Source organism: Megascapheus bottae, chromosome 15, assembly GCF_031878675.1.
Source record: "Megascapheus bottae isolate mThoBot1 chromosome 15, mThoBot2.hap1, whole genome shotgun sequence".
Taxonomy (NCBI): domain Eukaryota; kingdom Metazoa; phylum Chordata; class Mammalia; order Rodentia; family Geomyidae; genus Megascapheus; species Megascapheus bottae.
In genome coordinates this window covers 20758772-20775207 of record NC_143523.1, presented here as the reverse complement: position 1 = coordinate 20775207, position 16436 = coordinate 20758772, and the positions used below count along the sequence as shown (strand labels likewise).

The 16436-nt window shown below is 54.1% G+C and overlaps 1 protein-coding gene across 1 annotated transcript; it reads left to right on the top strand.

The window, feature by feature from the left end:
- The first annotated feature begins 1051 nt into the window (after positions 1–1051).
- Trim8 (tripartite motif containing 8) lies at positions 1052–16202 on the top strand. Its single transcript, XM_090345985.1, has 6 exons — positions 1052–2853; positions 12186–12281; positions 12743–12976; positions 13906–13937; positions 14056–14171; positions 14737–16202. Exons 1-6 carry the CDS (start codon positions 2284–2286, stop codon positions 15342–15344), a joined length of 1656 nt encoding a protein of 551 aa, XP_090202111.1. The 5' UTR covers positions 1052–2283; the 3' UTR covers positions 15345–16202.
- The last annotated feature ends 234 nt before the right edge of the window (positions 16203–16436 follow it).

Genomic DNA, 16436 nt, shown 5'->3' with positions numbered 1-16436 from the left:
GCTGAACCAGCGGGTGCTGATTAAAGGCGCCGCCTGCCGCTTTCTCCTCACCTCCCCCCTCCTCCGGTCTCCCTGCCCCCCTTTCCGCGTAGCGGGACCGGCCTTGATGTAGGGACACCACCCCCTCCCCCCACCTCCTCGCCTCTTCCCACCCAGGACCCGGAGCCCGGCTTCCTGCCGTCTCCTGCCCTCCCGGGTCTCCACCTTGACACCAGGACTCAGCTCGAAACGCATTGTACATTGGGCCGCGGCGGGGCGCCGAGGACCCCGGTGCGCCCCTCCAGTCGGTCCCACGGGCCTCGTCCCTCCCCCCGCTCGCCTTGGCGGCGGCCGCGGCGAGGGTGCGTCGGCGGCGGGGCAGGCCGGCGGGCCGCTGGGACGCACCCCCGCTCCAAGGGCGAGCCCCCCAGCCTTTCCCGTGAGGAAGGGGAGCCGAGGCAGGAAAAGGCATCTCCAGCTGCCCGGCCCACCGATCATTTTTATTATTGAGATTAGTATTAAAAGGGGGCGGGCCCCCAGGATGCGGGGAAAGGGGCTGGAGACGCAGCTATTTTTATTAAACAGATTATTCCTGAAATAATATGCGCAAGATGGCTGAAGGTGGCTGTGATGAGGGTTCGGGCTGGGGGGTGGTTTCTTCCTCTTTTTTTTTTTTTGCCTCCTCTCTTTTTGATCTGTGGATAAAGCTCTGAAACGACGGCCTCTGCGGAGACCCTGCTTGCAGTGCCCTCCCTTCACTTGAGAAGCTGCAGGCGGACAAACGGACTCACGGACGGAGCGACTGGTGCGGGCCCGCCCCGGACGCGTCTCCTGGGCAGCAGCCGGGGGGCCGCGGGCGCTCGCCTTTCTGCCGACTTCTTCCAATTCTAATCTTTGTAATTTTTTGGGGAAAGGATTAGGGTGGGTGGAGCAGAGGTGGAGAGAAATCAGGACTTGGCATTTTCTCCTCCACTCTGGAGGCCGCCAGCTCTCTCCTTTGAGAGGAAAAAAAATCCCCCCCATCACCAAAAAAAAAAAAAGCTACGGGACCCTCGAGTGCGCGCGGCCGGGACCTCCGGCCGCCGCCGCCGCCAGGAGCCCAAGATGGCTGGGCTGTGAGGAGGCAGCTTGGCCCAGCCCCGCCGCCGCAGGCTGGCTCCGACCGCAGCCCCGGAGCCTTCCAGGCCGGAGCAGAGGCCGAGAAGAAAAGAAAGTGGGGGGGAGGGGGCGGAGGGGAAGGGCCGGCGGGGGGAGGGGAGGCCGGGAGCCGAGCCTCCCGTTCATTAGCAGTTGAGAAAAATTCCTTTCTAGTTTGATCAATCCCTGTTTTCCTCGGCAGAGCCGCGGCGCCCGCCCAGCGCGGAGACGGAGAGTGGGGTCTTTCTGCGGCTTGGGGCGCCGGGCTCGGCGCGGGTCCTCCGGGGAGCGCAGAAGTAGCAGCGAGGGGGGTCAGGCCGGAGCACCTCCGGGGTTTCTCCCTCCCTTCCTCCCTCCCTTTCTGGCTTTTTTTTTTTTCCACTTCTCTCCCTCCCCCTTCCGTTTCTATTTGTGAAGGGAGGAGGAAGGCAGAGGCGGGCTGGTGTCTCTGGCCGGGGACTGGAATTTCATCTGAATGACTGCCCCAGCGCGCAAGCAGCACCCCGGAGTCCGACCGCCCGCGCCCCGCAGCCCGCACCCGGCCGGCCCGTGGGGGTCCGCCTGCGCCCCGACCCCAAGACCCGCGGCTCGCCTGCTCCGCCCCGTCCGCCTCTAGAAGCCCTTGGCTGCGATCGCATTCGCTTCCCGGGCCCCCTCGGACCTCGGGCCCGGGGCCAGGCGAGGGAGGCGCGGCGTCACCGAGCCAGGCGGGAGCCACTATCGCCGCGGCCGTCGTTAGAGGAAGTGTGCGGCTCCCGGGCGCCGTCCGCCTCGGGGCGCGCCCCTATGTCCGCTGCGGGGCCGAGCGCAGGCTGTGGGCCGCAGCTGCCGTAGCCGCACCGACGGGGAAGCGGCCTCTTATATGGAATTTGGAGCCCAGCGCTCCCCTCCCGGGCCGGTGCCCCAGCCGCGGCCCTGGCGCAGTCCGCCGCCTCCCGCTAAGCGCTCGGGCGGAGGAGGAGGAGGAGACGCCGGCCGCGGCGCGCGGGGCGCGGGGACCGAGGCTCCTTCCTTCGGGGAGCGGGCACGCGGAAGACGCTGGTGATTGAGCGACTGTCGGGGCCGCCGGGAGCCGGAGCTCCGGGCTCCGTGGGTCCACCGCTGCGGACGGACCCCCAGGGTTGGGGAGTTGGGGAGGCCTGCCAGGACCCCCTGGCCGCATCCGCCATGGCGGAGAATTGGAAGAACTGCTTCGAGGAGGAGCTCATCTGCCCTATCTGCCTGCACGTCTTCGTGGAGCCCGTGCAGCTGCCGTGCAAACACAACTTTTGCCGGGGCTGCATCGGCGAAGCGTGGGCCAAGGACAGCGGCCTGGTGCGCTGCCCAGAGTGCAACCAGGCCTACAACCAGAAGCCGGGGCTGGAGAAGAACCTGAAGCTCACCAACATCGTGGAGAAGTTCAACGCCCTGCACGTGGAGAAGCCGCCGGCGGCGCTGCACTGCGTGTTCTGCCGCCGCGGCCCCCCGCTGCCCGCGCAGAAGGTCTGCCTGCGCTGCGAGGCGCCCTGCTGCCAGTCCCACGTGCAGACGCACCTGCAGCAGCCCTCCACCGCCCGCGGGCACCTCCTGGTGGAGGCGGACGACGTGCGGGCCTGGAGCTGCCCGCAGCACAACGCCTACCGCCTCTACCACTGCGAGGCCGAGCAGGTGGCCGTGTGCCAGTACTGCTGCTACTACAGCGGTGCGCATCAGGGACACTCGGTGTGCGACGTGGAGATCCGGAGGAATGAGATCCGGGCAAGTACCACACACACACACTCTTCCTCTTGCCTGGGGAACCATTCATCTTAACAGGCTGAGGAGGGTGACATCAGGCTATTAGCCCGCCATCCCCCCTTTCCAAACTCTTCTCTGAAAGTTCGGGGGAGGGGGCGAGATCCTGGAAAGAAGGGCCCCAGATCGCTACTGCGTTACATTCCCTCACCTGTGTTCCAGTTCTTTACGGAACTGGGGTGTGTGCATGCGCGGGGGGGGGGGGTCAGAGGTGGAGTTTAGGGGTTGCTTTTCTGTTTTGCGCAGCGCCCTCCCCCAACATTGTTTCTGTAAGCCCTACGGGAAGTCACCACAGCAGTGACCCGGTCCTGCTTCTCCAGCTGCTGTTTATGTAATGAGCGTCCTGGTGCCGCTGCTGGGGCTGGCATGATCCATGATGCTGGCATACCAATGAGGAAGTAAACAAAAGCAGCCATGTTAGTTTTAAGCTCTATTGGAAACACATTGGAGGTGGGGGGAGCTTCCGGAGGGAGAGCAGAACTCCAGGATCCCCCTGGACGAGGCCTGGGCTGCCCGAGGAATCACTGGACAGTGTCAGCTCTGCGGATTAGGCAGTGCAGACGCTCTGGGAGTGAGAGGCTGCCATCTGTGTGTGTGTGTGTGTGGTGTGTTGCCCAAGCCTGCATGAACAAACCTTAAAGTATGTGTCTTCCTCACCCTGGGCCCTTCCCTTCCCGCCCAGCCCTCTCGCACAGCCCTCCCACATTTGGGAAGGGGAGGTGGAAGACGGAAAAAGAATCCTGTGGGTTTAAGGTTGAGCCGCCTTGAAATCTGGTTTCAGGCAGCTGGCTCCCCTGGGCTGCCGGCTGGGTGATTACGGAACCGCACCCCCTCCCATTGTATCCACCCTGCAGCAGCGGCCAATGTCAAAACCGCCTTCCCACTCAGGCCTCTGGGCTTGGTTTGGGAGCTGGACTGAGCCGTCCTCCTTTCCCCTTCCGTGGAGGGGGCTCCTCCGAGGTCCCTCCCGGGTCTCCCGGCTCTCAGGGTTGAGTCACCGGGCTTGGCCAGAGACTGAGCCATTTCGAAGCCCCAGCTTGGGGCTTGGGTGTGATATCGTGGGGGCGAGGTTGGCTTTGGCTTTGGTAGGGCTGGGAGTGTTTATAGGTGGGGGCCCCTGGAGGCTTGTGAGGCCTATGGGGTATGAGGAAGCTCTGAGCCGGACATGATGGTAGATGGGGGCTGTTTCCTGTGGTGATGGTGGTGGTGGTGGGAAACTGTCCGAATGAGTCACTGTTTAGCAATTAAAAAACATACATATACAACCAACAAAAGGCAGGAGGCCCACCGCAGGCTGAGGGCGGGGATAACAAAATTTGCTGTATAATTAGTTTGCAATCTGATGGGCTAGCTCTGGGGTTTTGTGCCAGGAGAGGCCTCTGGTTTCTTAGAGGAAGTGTGGGGGATGGAGTGAGGAGCCACTCCCTCACCCCTTTAAGAATTGGAAAAGGCTAAAGCCCGGGGGAAGTGGAGGAGCCTCGGAAACCCTGTTGTCCTCTGCCGCAGAGTGAGTGCAGACACAACGGGCACTTTCGCTAGTATTAGGAAACGGCTGCTATTAATAAAGATGGCTGGGGAGGAGGCTGGAGAAAGGAGTGCTGTCCAGTTCTCTGCCCTGGGGTTGGCAGTGGGATATGGGCAGAGGTGAAAGAAGGCAGTGTGGCTGGAAGGAACAGAAGGGGACAGCACTCAGGGGATTGAACAGAAGAGTGTCTGCCCAGGGGGCCTGCTCTTACTAAGGTCTGAGTGCCGGAATGGCTTAGATAGGGAAGAAAACTTGGTATAATGTGTGTCTGTATTTGCCCTGGAATGGTCTTGTCTCCTCCCTGTGGCACTAGGTGTTGGGTGGCACTATGTGCAGAGCATTCCCTGGGCTTGAGCCAGCAGCCAGCAGGCCCCTGATCTCCGGACTTGAGGACTCGATGGAAGGAGCACTGAACTTTGTCAGCCACTGTGTGTGTGTGTGCGCGCGCGTGTGCGTGCGTGTGCCCGTGCTTGTGCCTGGTATAGGCAAGCTCAGAAATGGTGGCTTCTGCATTAGGGCCAGATGTGCAGTTCTGTGGGCTCAGCATCTGGGCCTGGCACGCTGAGTGTCCTCTTCAGGCATCTACACCTCCATTCTGATGTTTCAGGGGTTGGAAACTCTTCAGTAGTAGTCCAGTGCCTCTCAAATGTGAGTTTAACTTAATTTGAAAGAATGGACGTCTGTCCTGAGGGAAAGGATGAGCCAAGGGGAACCTGCAAAGAACAGCCCTGTCCTCTTCCCCCACCCCAGGCCAAACATGGGGAAGGGCCTTTGATGGATAAATGCAGCAAAATTCTGGAGAATATATGAGCAGAAGCAAATATGTGCTTCCTCTTCTGCCATCCCAGAAAGGGGTTGGTTAGGGTGCCAGATCAGTTGGCACCCATATTTACCTACCCCTGGTACCTCTAGGTACCCACTGTGTCCTTGAGCCATTGTCATGGTGAGAGTAGGCAGCTGGAGGGCAAGCAGGTCCTCACCCAGCCTGGGGCACTGACTGAAGGGGCACTGAGCCTGTGCAGGTCCCATTGCTCCACTTTGCCCTAGGGAAACCTGTGTGTTGGCCATATTGCCTGAGGCCTAGCTTGCCCACTACGTGGGCTTCACCTCACTCTCTGGCACTGCTTCCGTCTTCTGCGTGTTTTCCTGAGGGGGTATGACAGGGCTAATGGCACAGGATTGGAACATCTAGGTAGGCTCAAGAACCATCTGAGTTAACCAGGACTGGTAGGAAAAGTTGGGAGCACACCCTCGTGACTTTCCTTGGCATGGAAAGGACCCAGGAGAAGGCCTGGGTCTGCGTAAAGGGCTTTTCAGGGCTGTTGTAACATGTGTTTAGGTGTGTGTGCATTTGTCACCCCATAGACCCCAGGACCTTGTTTCTTGAATCCTCCCATGTGCAGAGTTGAGGTGTTCGTAGAGAAGGGAAACTCACTGTCTGGGCCACTTTGGGGTTCATAGCTGCTTGGAGTGAGGACATCTGGCCCACATTGTCTATTGGAAAGGCTGGAGCACTCTGCCTGGGTGGGCTGGGGGAAATGGTGGAGGCTATATCCTGATTCAGGCAGTGCACAACCCCTGTTCTCTGTGCCCAGAATAGAAGAGCAGAAGAAGGAGAGAGACAATGTTCTGGGGGTGCCTGCCCTTGGCCATCCGGGGTCTTCTCAGAAGGTGGGGGGTGGGGGCTGGCTTGGCCTTCCTCTCTGGGACATAACAAGAGCCTCGGGCAAAGGCCCAGCCCCCCACCTCTACCCCAGGATCTGCTGACACAGCGGGGCTACTGTCGTGCTTACCCTATTGATTACTCTGCCTCCTGCAGCTCTGGGCCCTGTGCAGGGATGTGGGGTGTGTGTGTGTGTGTGTGTGTGGGAAGGACCACATGTGACTGACTTAATTACATAGGTGTTTCATGTGTGGCTGTGGGGTTAGGAAAGTGTATGTGTGCAAGAAAGAGAAAGAGAAACACACGTGTGCAGGCTGTGTGTCATGCTGGTTCTATACCTTCCAGTTCAAGTTGTATGTGCACTACTTACTGCCTGACTGTACTTGCTCAGGTGATGGGGTGACTGGGAGTCTGGGGGGAGGGCCTGTGACTTTCTTACCTGATGGGGGTATTGGAGTCTGGGGAGTCTGGGCATGTGACTTTCTTACCTGATGGGGGTATTGGAGAAGGGAGAAAAAGCTGGGAGTTACCTTAGGGTCAGCTGTTGCCTGCCAATGGGTCCTGCAGAGATGTGAGGAAAAGGAGCAGCCTGGGTGGGCATAAGACGCCTGGTTTGGGCCCCTGCCCTGGGTTGAGCTGGCTGGCCTCATCCCTGGCTCTGGGAAAGCCTTCATCCTCCGTTGGCCTGGCATTCAAACCCAGACAAAGGGGGGCTTTCTCTCTCGCCTCTTTGTTCTGCTGCCCCAGAGCTCTGCTCTCTGCATGGCAAAAGCTAATTCCATTCTGCAGCTGGGAAGCGTCCGCCTGCCTTGCTTGCCTGCTTGCCTTCGAGGTGCCTGCCTATTCTTGCCCTGACTTCTATCCTGTCACCCTTGCTTCTCTGGATCTGGTTTCCCCAGCCTATGGCTCACATGATAGTCAGAAAGGCAGGAAAAGGGGGACTCTGAGGAGAGAAGGGGAGAGTGCTGCAAGCCAGGAATGTGCTCCTGGGACAGGGCTGAGGTTGAAGGAATAGGTAGAGGGAGGGTCTGGCAGCTAGAAAGTTGGGATTGGAGCAACTGTAAACAGGGTGCCAGAGCCTGATCTGTAACAAGCATGAGAGACATCTGAGCAAGACCCAAGCTGGAAGCTGTACTCCAGCAGCCCGGCTTTTCCCTTCCATCACCACCAGAGCTGCTGGTGCCATCCTGAGCTTTGCCTTCAAACCTAAGCCCTGCCTCTTACCGGTCTCTCCTGACCTTGCTTCTCTTCAATGTTGTCTTGAGGCTTTTTATTATTATTTATTAACTTCAATACAGCGCACAGTCCCCCTGCCTCACCCGTCTGCCCAGTTTAGTGTAGCAGCGAAATGCCAGCAGGACCTGGCTAGTTGGCTCCAGAGGCACTTGAGGCTTTCCAGGGGCTTAATTCCCTTTTTTCAGTTTGTAGGGGACAGCAAGAGAGAAGGCTCAAAGCAGAGGCCATTAAGGACAAGCCTGAGGAACAGGGTTCCTGGCACTGGCTATGCCAGCCACTGGTATGCCTGAAAGCCAAGGATCAAACCCCAGAAGGCCTGAGGCCATTTAAGAGGCAGAGGCTGGGGTGAGCAGGCCCCACATATTATCCTTATTCCTTTGGAGATCTGGTGGCTCCAGTGCCTCTAGACTCTGCCATGATTCCTGCCCCCACCTGCCACACTCCAGGTGGCTCATGGTGGGCTGGGAATGCTTTGTGAAGCTTCTCTCATGCTGCTATTGGGAGGCCTTGCTGTGAACGCACTGGGAAATCTGGTTCCACCTCAGCTGTGGCTTTTTCCCAGGTGGGGAATGTGATTCCCTGGGGGATGGAAAGGAGACTGTTGGGGATGGGGAGGGGCTCAGGCCTACTTCCTTAGTCCCTGTCCTCTGGTATCTCCCAACCTGATTTTTTTTCTTGGTAGAATTGGGGAGCACTAGCAGGTGGATAGCGCTCTTTCTCCCAGGGGTCTGCAACAGGATTAAGATCATTCGACCCTGAGGGAAGAAGAAGGCGGTCCCTGAAAGCCTACACTGGCCAGTGGGACCTTCCCAGCCCCATCTGGCTTTCAGCCACCTCTGGCTAACTTTTTCCTCTCTCAACCCCTGCTCAGAGCCCATGGCCCTGAAGTGGGGAGACAGTTAAGCCCCCCTGCTAGGGAGCGTTGCCATTCCTTTGCTAGGCCTGCATAGGCTTCATTCCCTTCCCTTTCCAAGGGCTAAGGAAGGACACTGGAGACTGCATGCTTAGATGATGAGGGAAGGGCTGAGGGTGCTCGTCTCTCTTTCCTGCTGAGGTTTCAGCTGTGAACTGAAGGGCTTCAGAGATGGTTGGGGGAAGGGCTCCCTCTGGCCTATAGGATGGGAGGCTAAAAGCCTCATTCCTGGCCACTGAGGGAAGCTAGACTGCAACCTGGGGATGTATCCTTCCTCCCTCACCTGGTATGCCCCCGAATCTGTGTCTGATGGGCCTGGTCAGTAGTGGAGAGGAAGATTGGGATGTAAGACTCATGGAATGAGTAGTTGCTTGAGCTGTCAGATGTTCTGGACTCTAAGATACATCTGAGAAGGAGCCTTTGCCCAGATGGGGGTGGGGGAGGGGTGTGTAAGCAGTGGCAGGCAAGAGTTGGAGGTCCATTTATCACAGGAAAGGTAAGAAAGCCTCCGTTGTCTGAAGCCTTTAATCCAACCATTACTGTGCATTGGGTTGGGGGCATTGCCCAAGGCCAGTGTGTAGGTGCTGCTGCATGGTTGTGGGCACCCCTTTTTTCTTGCTCCTGCATAATTGGTTTTATGGTCTTTAGGAAGTCAGTTGAGTATAATGAAGCAAAAGTCATAGGGCCAAATTCAAGGGTAACTTTGAGGCCCACACTGAGTTGAGTATAAGTGGAAACAAAAGTCATGGGGCCGGGCCAGGAGTTTGGTCCACTGGTAGAATGCTTACCTAGCATGCACGTAGGCCCGAGTGCGATTCCTTGGTACCACATACATAGAAAAAAAGCTGGAAGAGGTGCTGTGGCTCAAGTGGTAAAGCTCTAGCCTTGAGAGAAGTCCAAGGACAGTGCTCATGCCCTGAGTTCAAGCCCCATGACAGGCAAAAAGAAAAAAAAAATGTCATAAGGCCAAATTCAAGGGTCACTTTGAGGCCCACACTGAGCAGAAAGAATCCATCCTTGCTGAGTGGATGCTTACTTTTTGAGTATGTGTTTGTGTCTGCAATTATGTAGAGTGGCTTTGCAAACTTAATTTATGTGCAAAACCCCTGGGTTTATCCAGTGCATATGTGATTGAGCAGGTACAGTCAGGCCAGGGAGGTCTGGCTGTAAAGGGAGGTAGAGAATGAGAGCAGCAGCAAGTCCTGTGAGGGGATGGGGGTGTTTGTTGATTTGTGCTAGTCCCTGTGGCTTGAACTCAAGGTCCTGGGTTCTGTTCTTGAGCTTCTCTTGCTCAAGACTAGTGCTTTACCACTTAAACCACAGCTCTACCTCTGGCTTTGTGGGGGGTAGGGGGAAGTTAAAGTTAATTGGAAATAAGAGTCTCACAGACTGGCTAGGCTGGCTTCAAACTGAGATCCTGAAATCTCAGTCTCCTGAGTAGCTAGGATTACAGTCACCTGACCCCCTTTTTTTTTTTTTTTAAGCTGTCAAACAGATAAACGGTTTCTGTTTTGGCCCAAGTTGGCCTCAAACTGTGATTCTCTTATCTCAGCTTCCTGAGTGCTTGGAATTACAGGCATGCTCCTCCATAGCTGGTTAAAGCCTTAGGGAGGCAAATAGAAGACACCAGAATAGGGGGCAGGGATGTTACGCAGTGACCCCTTGCGTACTACTGTGCACCAGGCTGGGGGTTATAGCCCCAAACAGTAGAGTGAGGAAAGAAGAAGCTAAAATAGAGCTGTTAGGAAGAACTTTCTTGTTTATGATGGCAACATTTTGTATCCAGTAATTGCTACATGTAACTATTGAACACTTGAAATGAGGCCAGAACAACTGAGGAACTGAGGCTGAATTTAGTTTTGCTTGTCTCTATGTAGTCCTGGCTAGCCTCCAGCTCTTCTTTGTGCCTCCCCTCTGGATTGCTGGGATTATAGGTATGTTGTGCTGTCAAGCCTGGTTTATTTTTTTTTACTAACTTCAATTTAAATAGTCACATGTAAATAGTGCCCACTCTACTTGAAAGCAGAATGAATATGACACCCATACCATATACCTAGAACAGGGAGAGACCTGCATAAACCCAGAGTATGCTGGGTCATAGAAAGTTCCCTAGAGTTGCCTCTTCAAGAGGCACTGTGAGCTACAGAAAAAGATCAACAGAATGTGGGAATTGAATTGCTTTGGGAAGCACCATCTTGGAGGTGAATACCCTGAAGTTCAAGGATCAAATAATCCCCCCAAGGTCACCCAGGCCTCTGGCCTAGCCAAAGATCTCACTTTACATGAAAGAATCAAGAGTAAAATGGCCTTCATTGAAACCATGGTAAGAAATATTTGAAAGGAAGGAGTCGTTGGAGGTTCTTTTCTGAAGTGTGTCTGGTGAAGACGGAGAAGAGGATTTTAGAGACAGAGATTAAGAGCTTGGCCTGCCTCAGGTCATATGAAAACTAGAATTTCCTTTCTGGTTGGGTCTCACGGTCAGGCTGTGGTATAGCCAGGATTCCAGGCCTAGCTCTCTGCCCTATTAGCAAGGAAGGGAGGGCGGGGTTGGCAAGCTGCCCTCCACTGTAAGGCTAGCCTAAGGTGAGATCTTTGGCCTCACTTGAGGGCCTGTGTGACCTTGGAAAGTTTTCTGATCCTCCATAACTCAGCATACTCACCTACTAGGTGGTGTTCCTCAGGGAGTGGTAGCTTAGATAAGGACGGACCTGACCCTAGTCACCAGAGTCTGGGCTAGTTACTGGTCTATGACTTTGGTCACATTGCTTAAGTTATATGGGCCTCAGTTTTCTCTTCTGTGAAATGACAGTTATAATAGTACTTGACCTTACCAGTAGCCTGGGACAGTGCCCAGGCCAAGTTCAAGCCCCACAACCCCCCCCCCACACACAAAAAAGTACTTGACCCTAATCTGACTGGCACTGGATTATGCCTGTAAGCCTAGCTGCTCAGGAAGCTGAAATATAGAAGGTTGAGGTTTGAAACCAGCCCAGGCAGAAATAAATGACTGAGAAATTATCTCCAGTTAACCAGCAAAATGCCAGACTGCATGTATGGTTCAAGTGGTAGAGCATCGGCCAAGTGAGCAAGTTCAAGGCTAAATTCAAACCCCAATGCCATTAAAAAAGAAGGAGAGAAACTGTTAACTACTATTAACTATAGCATTGCTGGGATGACAAGTATCTGGAAAGTACTAGAACAAAAGCTGCTCAAGTCAGCTCAAGTCAACTCTGAGAAAGTTCAGAGTTTAAAAATATGTGAGAAGCCAGGCACTGGTGGTTCACGCCCATAATCATAGAACTAAGGAGATGAGATATGAAGATCATCACAGTTTGAAGAAGCCAGCCTAAGCAAGAAAGTCCATGAGTCCTTTATCTCCAATTAATTACCAACAAAAGTGGAGGCAAAGCTTGTGGCTCAAGTGGTAGAGTGCCTAGGTACTGAGTTTAAGCCCCAGGACCAGCACCAAAAATAGATAAATAAATATGTGGGAAACTACTCAGACTCCCCCTTACCGGAGGCTGTCCCAGTAATTTTGAGCAGGCCCTAGAGTTGCATAAGGCCCAGATAGAACAGACTGGCTGGTGACAGATTTCAAGCCACATGAGTGAAAGAACCTCAAATGATTTTTTTTGTCAGTTGTGGGAGTTGAACTCTGGGCCTGAGCAGTGTCTTTGAGCTCTTCAGCTCAAGTCTACTGTCCTACCCATTGAGACACAGTGCCACTTCCAGCTTTCTGGTGATTAATTGGAGATTAGAGTCTCACAGACTTTAGTGCCCAGGCTGACTTTGAACCTTGATCCTCAGATCTCAGCCTCCTGAGTAGCTAGGATTACAGGCGTGAGCCACGACGGCCTTCGTGGAATGAATTTTGTGTAGAGGAAAGGAGATGCCTGGCCGTCCTTGGGAAGGTTGTAGCAACAAGCCTGCTGATGCCTCTACTTTACCTGTCCCTGCAGAAGATGCTGATGAAGCAACAGGACCGGCTGGAGGAACGGGAGCAGGACATCGAGGACCAGCTGTACAAACTTGAGTCAGACAAGCGCTTGGTGGAGGTAGCAGAGCCCAAGCCCTGGTGGAGGGTGAGGGTGGTATGGGTCCTTAGGAGAATGGTCTGTACATGGCTTTATTTTTATCTTTGCCAGTCCTGGGGCTTGAACTTAGGGCCTAGGTACTGTCCCTGAGCCTTTTCATGTTCAAGGCTAGAGCTCTACCAATTAAGCCACAACACCACTTCTGAATAGTTTAATAGAAGAGTCTTGCAGACTTTCCTGTCTCGGCTGGCTTTGAACCTCAGCCCTCAGATCGCATCCTCCTGGATAGCTAAGCTTATGGGGTGAGCCATTGGCCCAGCTGTAGGTGGCATTATGCCAGAGCCCTCCATCAGGTGGCGGGGTGTCTGGCACAGAGCCCACAGGTACCAGTGGGAAACTTGCCGGGAGCTCAAAGTCCCAGACTCCAGCCACCAGCCTTAGGTCTAGTGTTTATTTGCCTATTCTTTCATCATTACCTGCAGGAGAAGGTGAGCCAGCTGAAGGAGGAGGTGCGGCTGCAGTACGAGAAACTGCACCAGCTACTAGATGAGGACCTGCGGCAAACAGTGGAGGTCCTGGACAAGGCCCAGGCCAAGTTCTGCAGTGAGAACGCGGCGCAGGCGCTGCACCTCGGGGAGCGAATGCAAGAGGCCAAGAAGCTGCTGGGCTCTCTGCAGCTTCTTTTTGATAAGACGGAGGATGTCAGCTTCATGAAGGTATGCTGGCAGGGCTAAGGCACTCTACAGTTGCTTTCTCCTAGTGTGCTCACATGCCCTCTTCTTAGAGCCAGCCTGCATGGGTTTTAATTCACCTGCCTGCTCTTCTAGCTTTGTGACCTTGGACAATCACAGAGGCTTCTTGAGCCTTGCTGCCTCATCTGTAAAATGGAGTTGATAATACCAGTCTGCTAGAGATATTTTTATTCTAAAACTTAAAAATCTCTGAAAACAAGCCAGGCACAGTGGTTCACACCTGTAATCCTATCTACCCAGAAGTCTGAGATCTAAGATCTAAGTTCAGAGCCTTGAGCTAAAGAGCTCAGGGACAGCGTCCAGCCCAGAGTTCAAGTCCCATGGCTGACAAAAAAAAAAAGCAACTCTGAAAACAACAAAACCAAATTTTAGCAACTAATTTAGCAGCAAAAATTTACCAGAATTGATGTTGAACAGTATCTTGCTTGGTAATGAAATGTAACTGCATTATTATGAAAGTGTTAGTGGGTTGGATTGTGCTGTCCCGATAGGATGATACTATACTGGGACTATATTTCTGTTAAAATCTAGAATATTCAAAACTACATCTGGTGTAGCAACTTAAGATAAAAGGCCAAGGGGGCCAGGAGTTTGGCCTAGTGGTAGAATGCTTGCCTAGCATGCACAAAGACCTGAGTTCGATTCCTTGGTACCACATACATAGAAAAAAGCCAGAAGTGCTGCTGAGGCTTAGGTGGTAGAGCTCTAGCCTTGAGAAAGTCCAAGGACAGTTCTCAAGCCTTGAGCCCAAGGCCGGGACTCCGGGACTGGCAAAAAAAAAAAGGCAAAAATGGTGTCAAGAGCCCCAAAGGTCTCCCTGCCCAGGGAGAGGACAGGGATGACTTCTGTCTCGCCTTTTCCTTTTCCACTGACTGACTTCTCTTCCCCTTCAGAATACCAAGTCTGTGAAAATCCTAATGGACAGGTGAGCATGTGTCCCCCAGCCCTCCAGGGAATACAGGAGGGAAGGGAGGCCCAGGTCCCCAGGAGAGAGGGCGGGTTCACTGGGATGGCTCCTCACAGACACCTTGTCCTCCCCCCAGGACCCAGACCTGTACGGGCAGCAGCCTTTCTCCCCCCAAGATCGGCCACTTGAACTCCAAGCTCTTCCTGAATGAAGTGGCCAAGAAGGAGAAGCAGCTTCGGAAGATGCTAGAAGGTGAGGGTGATGTCTGCCATCTAAAAGAAAGAGCCCTTTGGCCTGGGGTAGGGTAAATGCCAGAGGCTTCCTCCTGAGAAGCCGTGTGGCTTAGTTCAGTAGACCTGTCTCCATACCATAGCTTTGCTCCTTAGTCTTGGGACCTTGGGTGAATTGCATTAGCTTCCTCATCCTGGATTTCTTCAGCTGGAAAGTGGGGATAATAGCCTGTATCTCCTAATGGATGAGTAGGAGTCACATACTTGATATTTGGTCCCAGAGAAGCACAGAATTCCAGAGGTAAAGAGACCTGGGTTACTTGGGCTGGAATGGTAGCTCTGACAACTTTTTTTTTTTTTTGCCAGTCCTGGGCTTGAGCTCAGGGCCTGATCCCTGTCCTTGGACTTTCTCAAAACTAGAGCTCTACCACTTGGGCCTCAGCACCACTTCCAGCTTTTTTTTTTTTTCCTATGCATGTGGTACCAAGGAATCAAACCCAGGTCTTCGTGCATGCTAGGCAAGCACTCTACCACTAGGCCAAACTCCCAGCCCCAAGCTCTGACAGCTTTTGCCTCGTTCTTCACAGTCCCTTTCAACACGCCGGTGCCCTTCCTGCAGAGCGTCCCCCTGTACCCTTGCGGTGTGAGTGGCTCTGGGGCAGAAAAGCGCAAGCACTCGACGGCCTTCCCAGAGGCCACGTTCCTAGAGACGACATCGGGCCCTGTGGGCAGCCAGTATGGGGCAGCAGGCACAGCCAGCGGCGAGGGCCAGTCTGGGCAGCCTCTGGGGCCCTGCAGCTCCACCCAGCACTTGGTGGCCCTGCCAGGTGGCACCCAGTCAGTACACTCGAGTCCTGTGTTCCCCCCATCGCAGTACCCCAATGGCTCTGCCGCCCAGCAGCCCATGCTCCCCCAGTATGGTGGCCGCAAGATCCTCGTCTGTTCCGTGGACAACTGTTACTGTTCTTCCGTGGCCAACCATGGCGGCCACCAGCCCTACCCTCGCTCTGGCCACTTCTCCTGGACAGTGCCCTCTCAGGAGTACTCGCACCCGCTTCCGCCTGCACCCTCCGTCCCACAGTCCCTTCCTGGCTTGGCAGTCAGAGACTGGCTCGACGCCTCCCAGCAGCCTGGCCACCAAGATTTCTACAGGGTGTATGGGCAGCCATCCACCAAACACTATGTGACAAGCTAACGCCACGCAGGCGGCTCGGGAATCCCACCCAGAGACCTGCCCTCCTCCCTTCCTCTCCCCCTTCTTCACTCCATTCCCCCCAAGCCTTTTCCTTTCAGATTTTGTTTTGTTTGGGGTTTTCCTTTTTCTTTTTTTTCAATAATGAATTCCCTGGATATGGGAATGTCCTGGACGAGGGCTGCAGGTGGCCCTTGAGTTGGGAAAATGTCTGTCTTAGGCACAGAGCTCTTTTTCTTCTTCTTTTTACTTCCTCCCCTTCACAGCTTGGAAGGAACCTCAGTTTCCCCTGAGGCCTTCCTCACTCGCCCTGGAGGAAGGGAAGGTCCAGTGCCCACTGGTCCACTTCTCCCTCTTGTTCTCTTGGGCAGTTTGATCACTGAGTAAGGAATGACCTATAGATTGTGGGACTTTTTTTTTTAAACCAAGGATGATTTCTTTTTTTTACCATCTTCCCAGATGGAATTCAAAGGCCACTTCTCAAGCAGCTTTTACCACCTTCAGCCTCAGAGTGGAATCTTTCAAACACCAAGAGCCCATGTCCAGGAAAGGGGAAAAGGAACTTTGCCAATGATAGTGACCACAGCAAAAGCAAATAATAATATTAATAATAATTAAGAAAAATAAAAGAAATAATAAAGTTAAACCCACGACAATAGCACAGCCCTTGTTGAGGTCGCTGAAGGAGGGGCTGCCCCCAAGGTGGATCCTTATCTGGATTTTGACACCACAACTTCTGTAGTGAGCACTTTGTATGAATTGTGGACTTCCTGTTCTCAAGGCGCAGGTATTTATTCTGTAATCTGTCTAGAGCACACACCGAAATCCAACCTTCTAATAAACGCGATGGCGCAGCCCCGCTCCCTGCCTTGCCTCTTACCCCAACATTCTCAGGCCTGGGGTCCTTGGGCATTGAAAGGGCTTTCTAAAGATAAAAGCTCTTCCCCTCCCTGCCTTGGTTCTGCCCTCCTGGATCTGGACTAATCCAGGCCTGTGAATGTCTACTCCATGAGCACTTACTGACTGTATCTGCTCTTGACCTTGGATTCATTTGACAAATATTTATTGAAGGCCTCCCAGGCTCAGCCCCGTGCT

Bases quoted from the DNA above. Each gene is read 5' to 3' on its own strand.
- Trim8 (XM_090345985.1), top strand. From the start codon at position 2,284: ATGGCGGAGAATTGGAAGAACTGCTTCGAGGAGGAGCTCATCTGCCCT. The intron at 12,282-12,742 runs GTAGCAGAGCCC...CATTACCTGCAG, and splicing joins CAGACAAGCGCTTGGTGGAG to GAGAAGGTGAGCCAGCTGAA. The intron at 12,977-13,905 runs GTATGCTGGCAG...CTTCCCCTTCAG, and splicing joins AGGATGTCAGCTTCATGAAG to AATACCAAGTCTGTGAAAAT.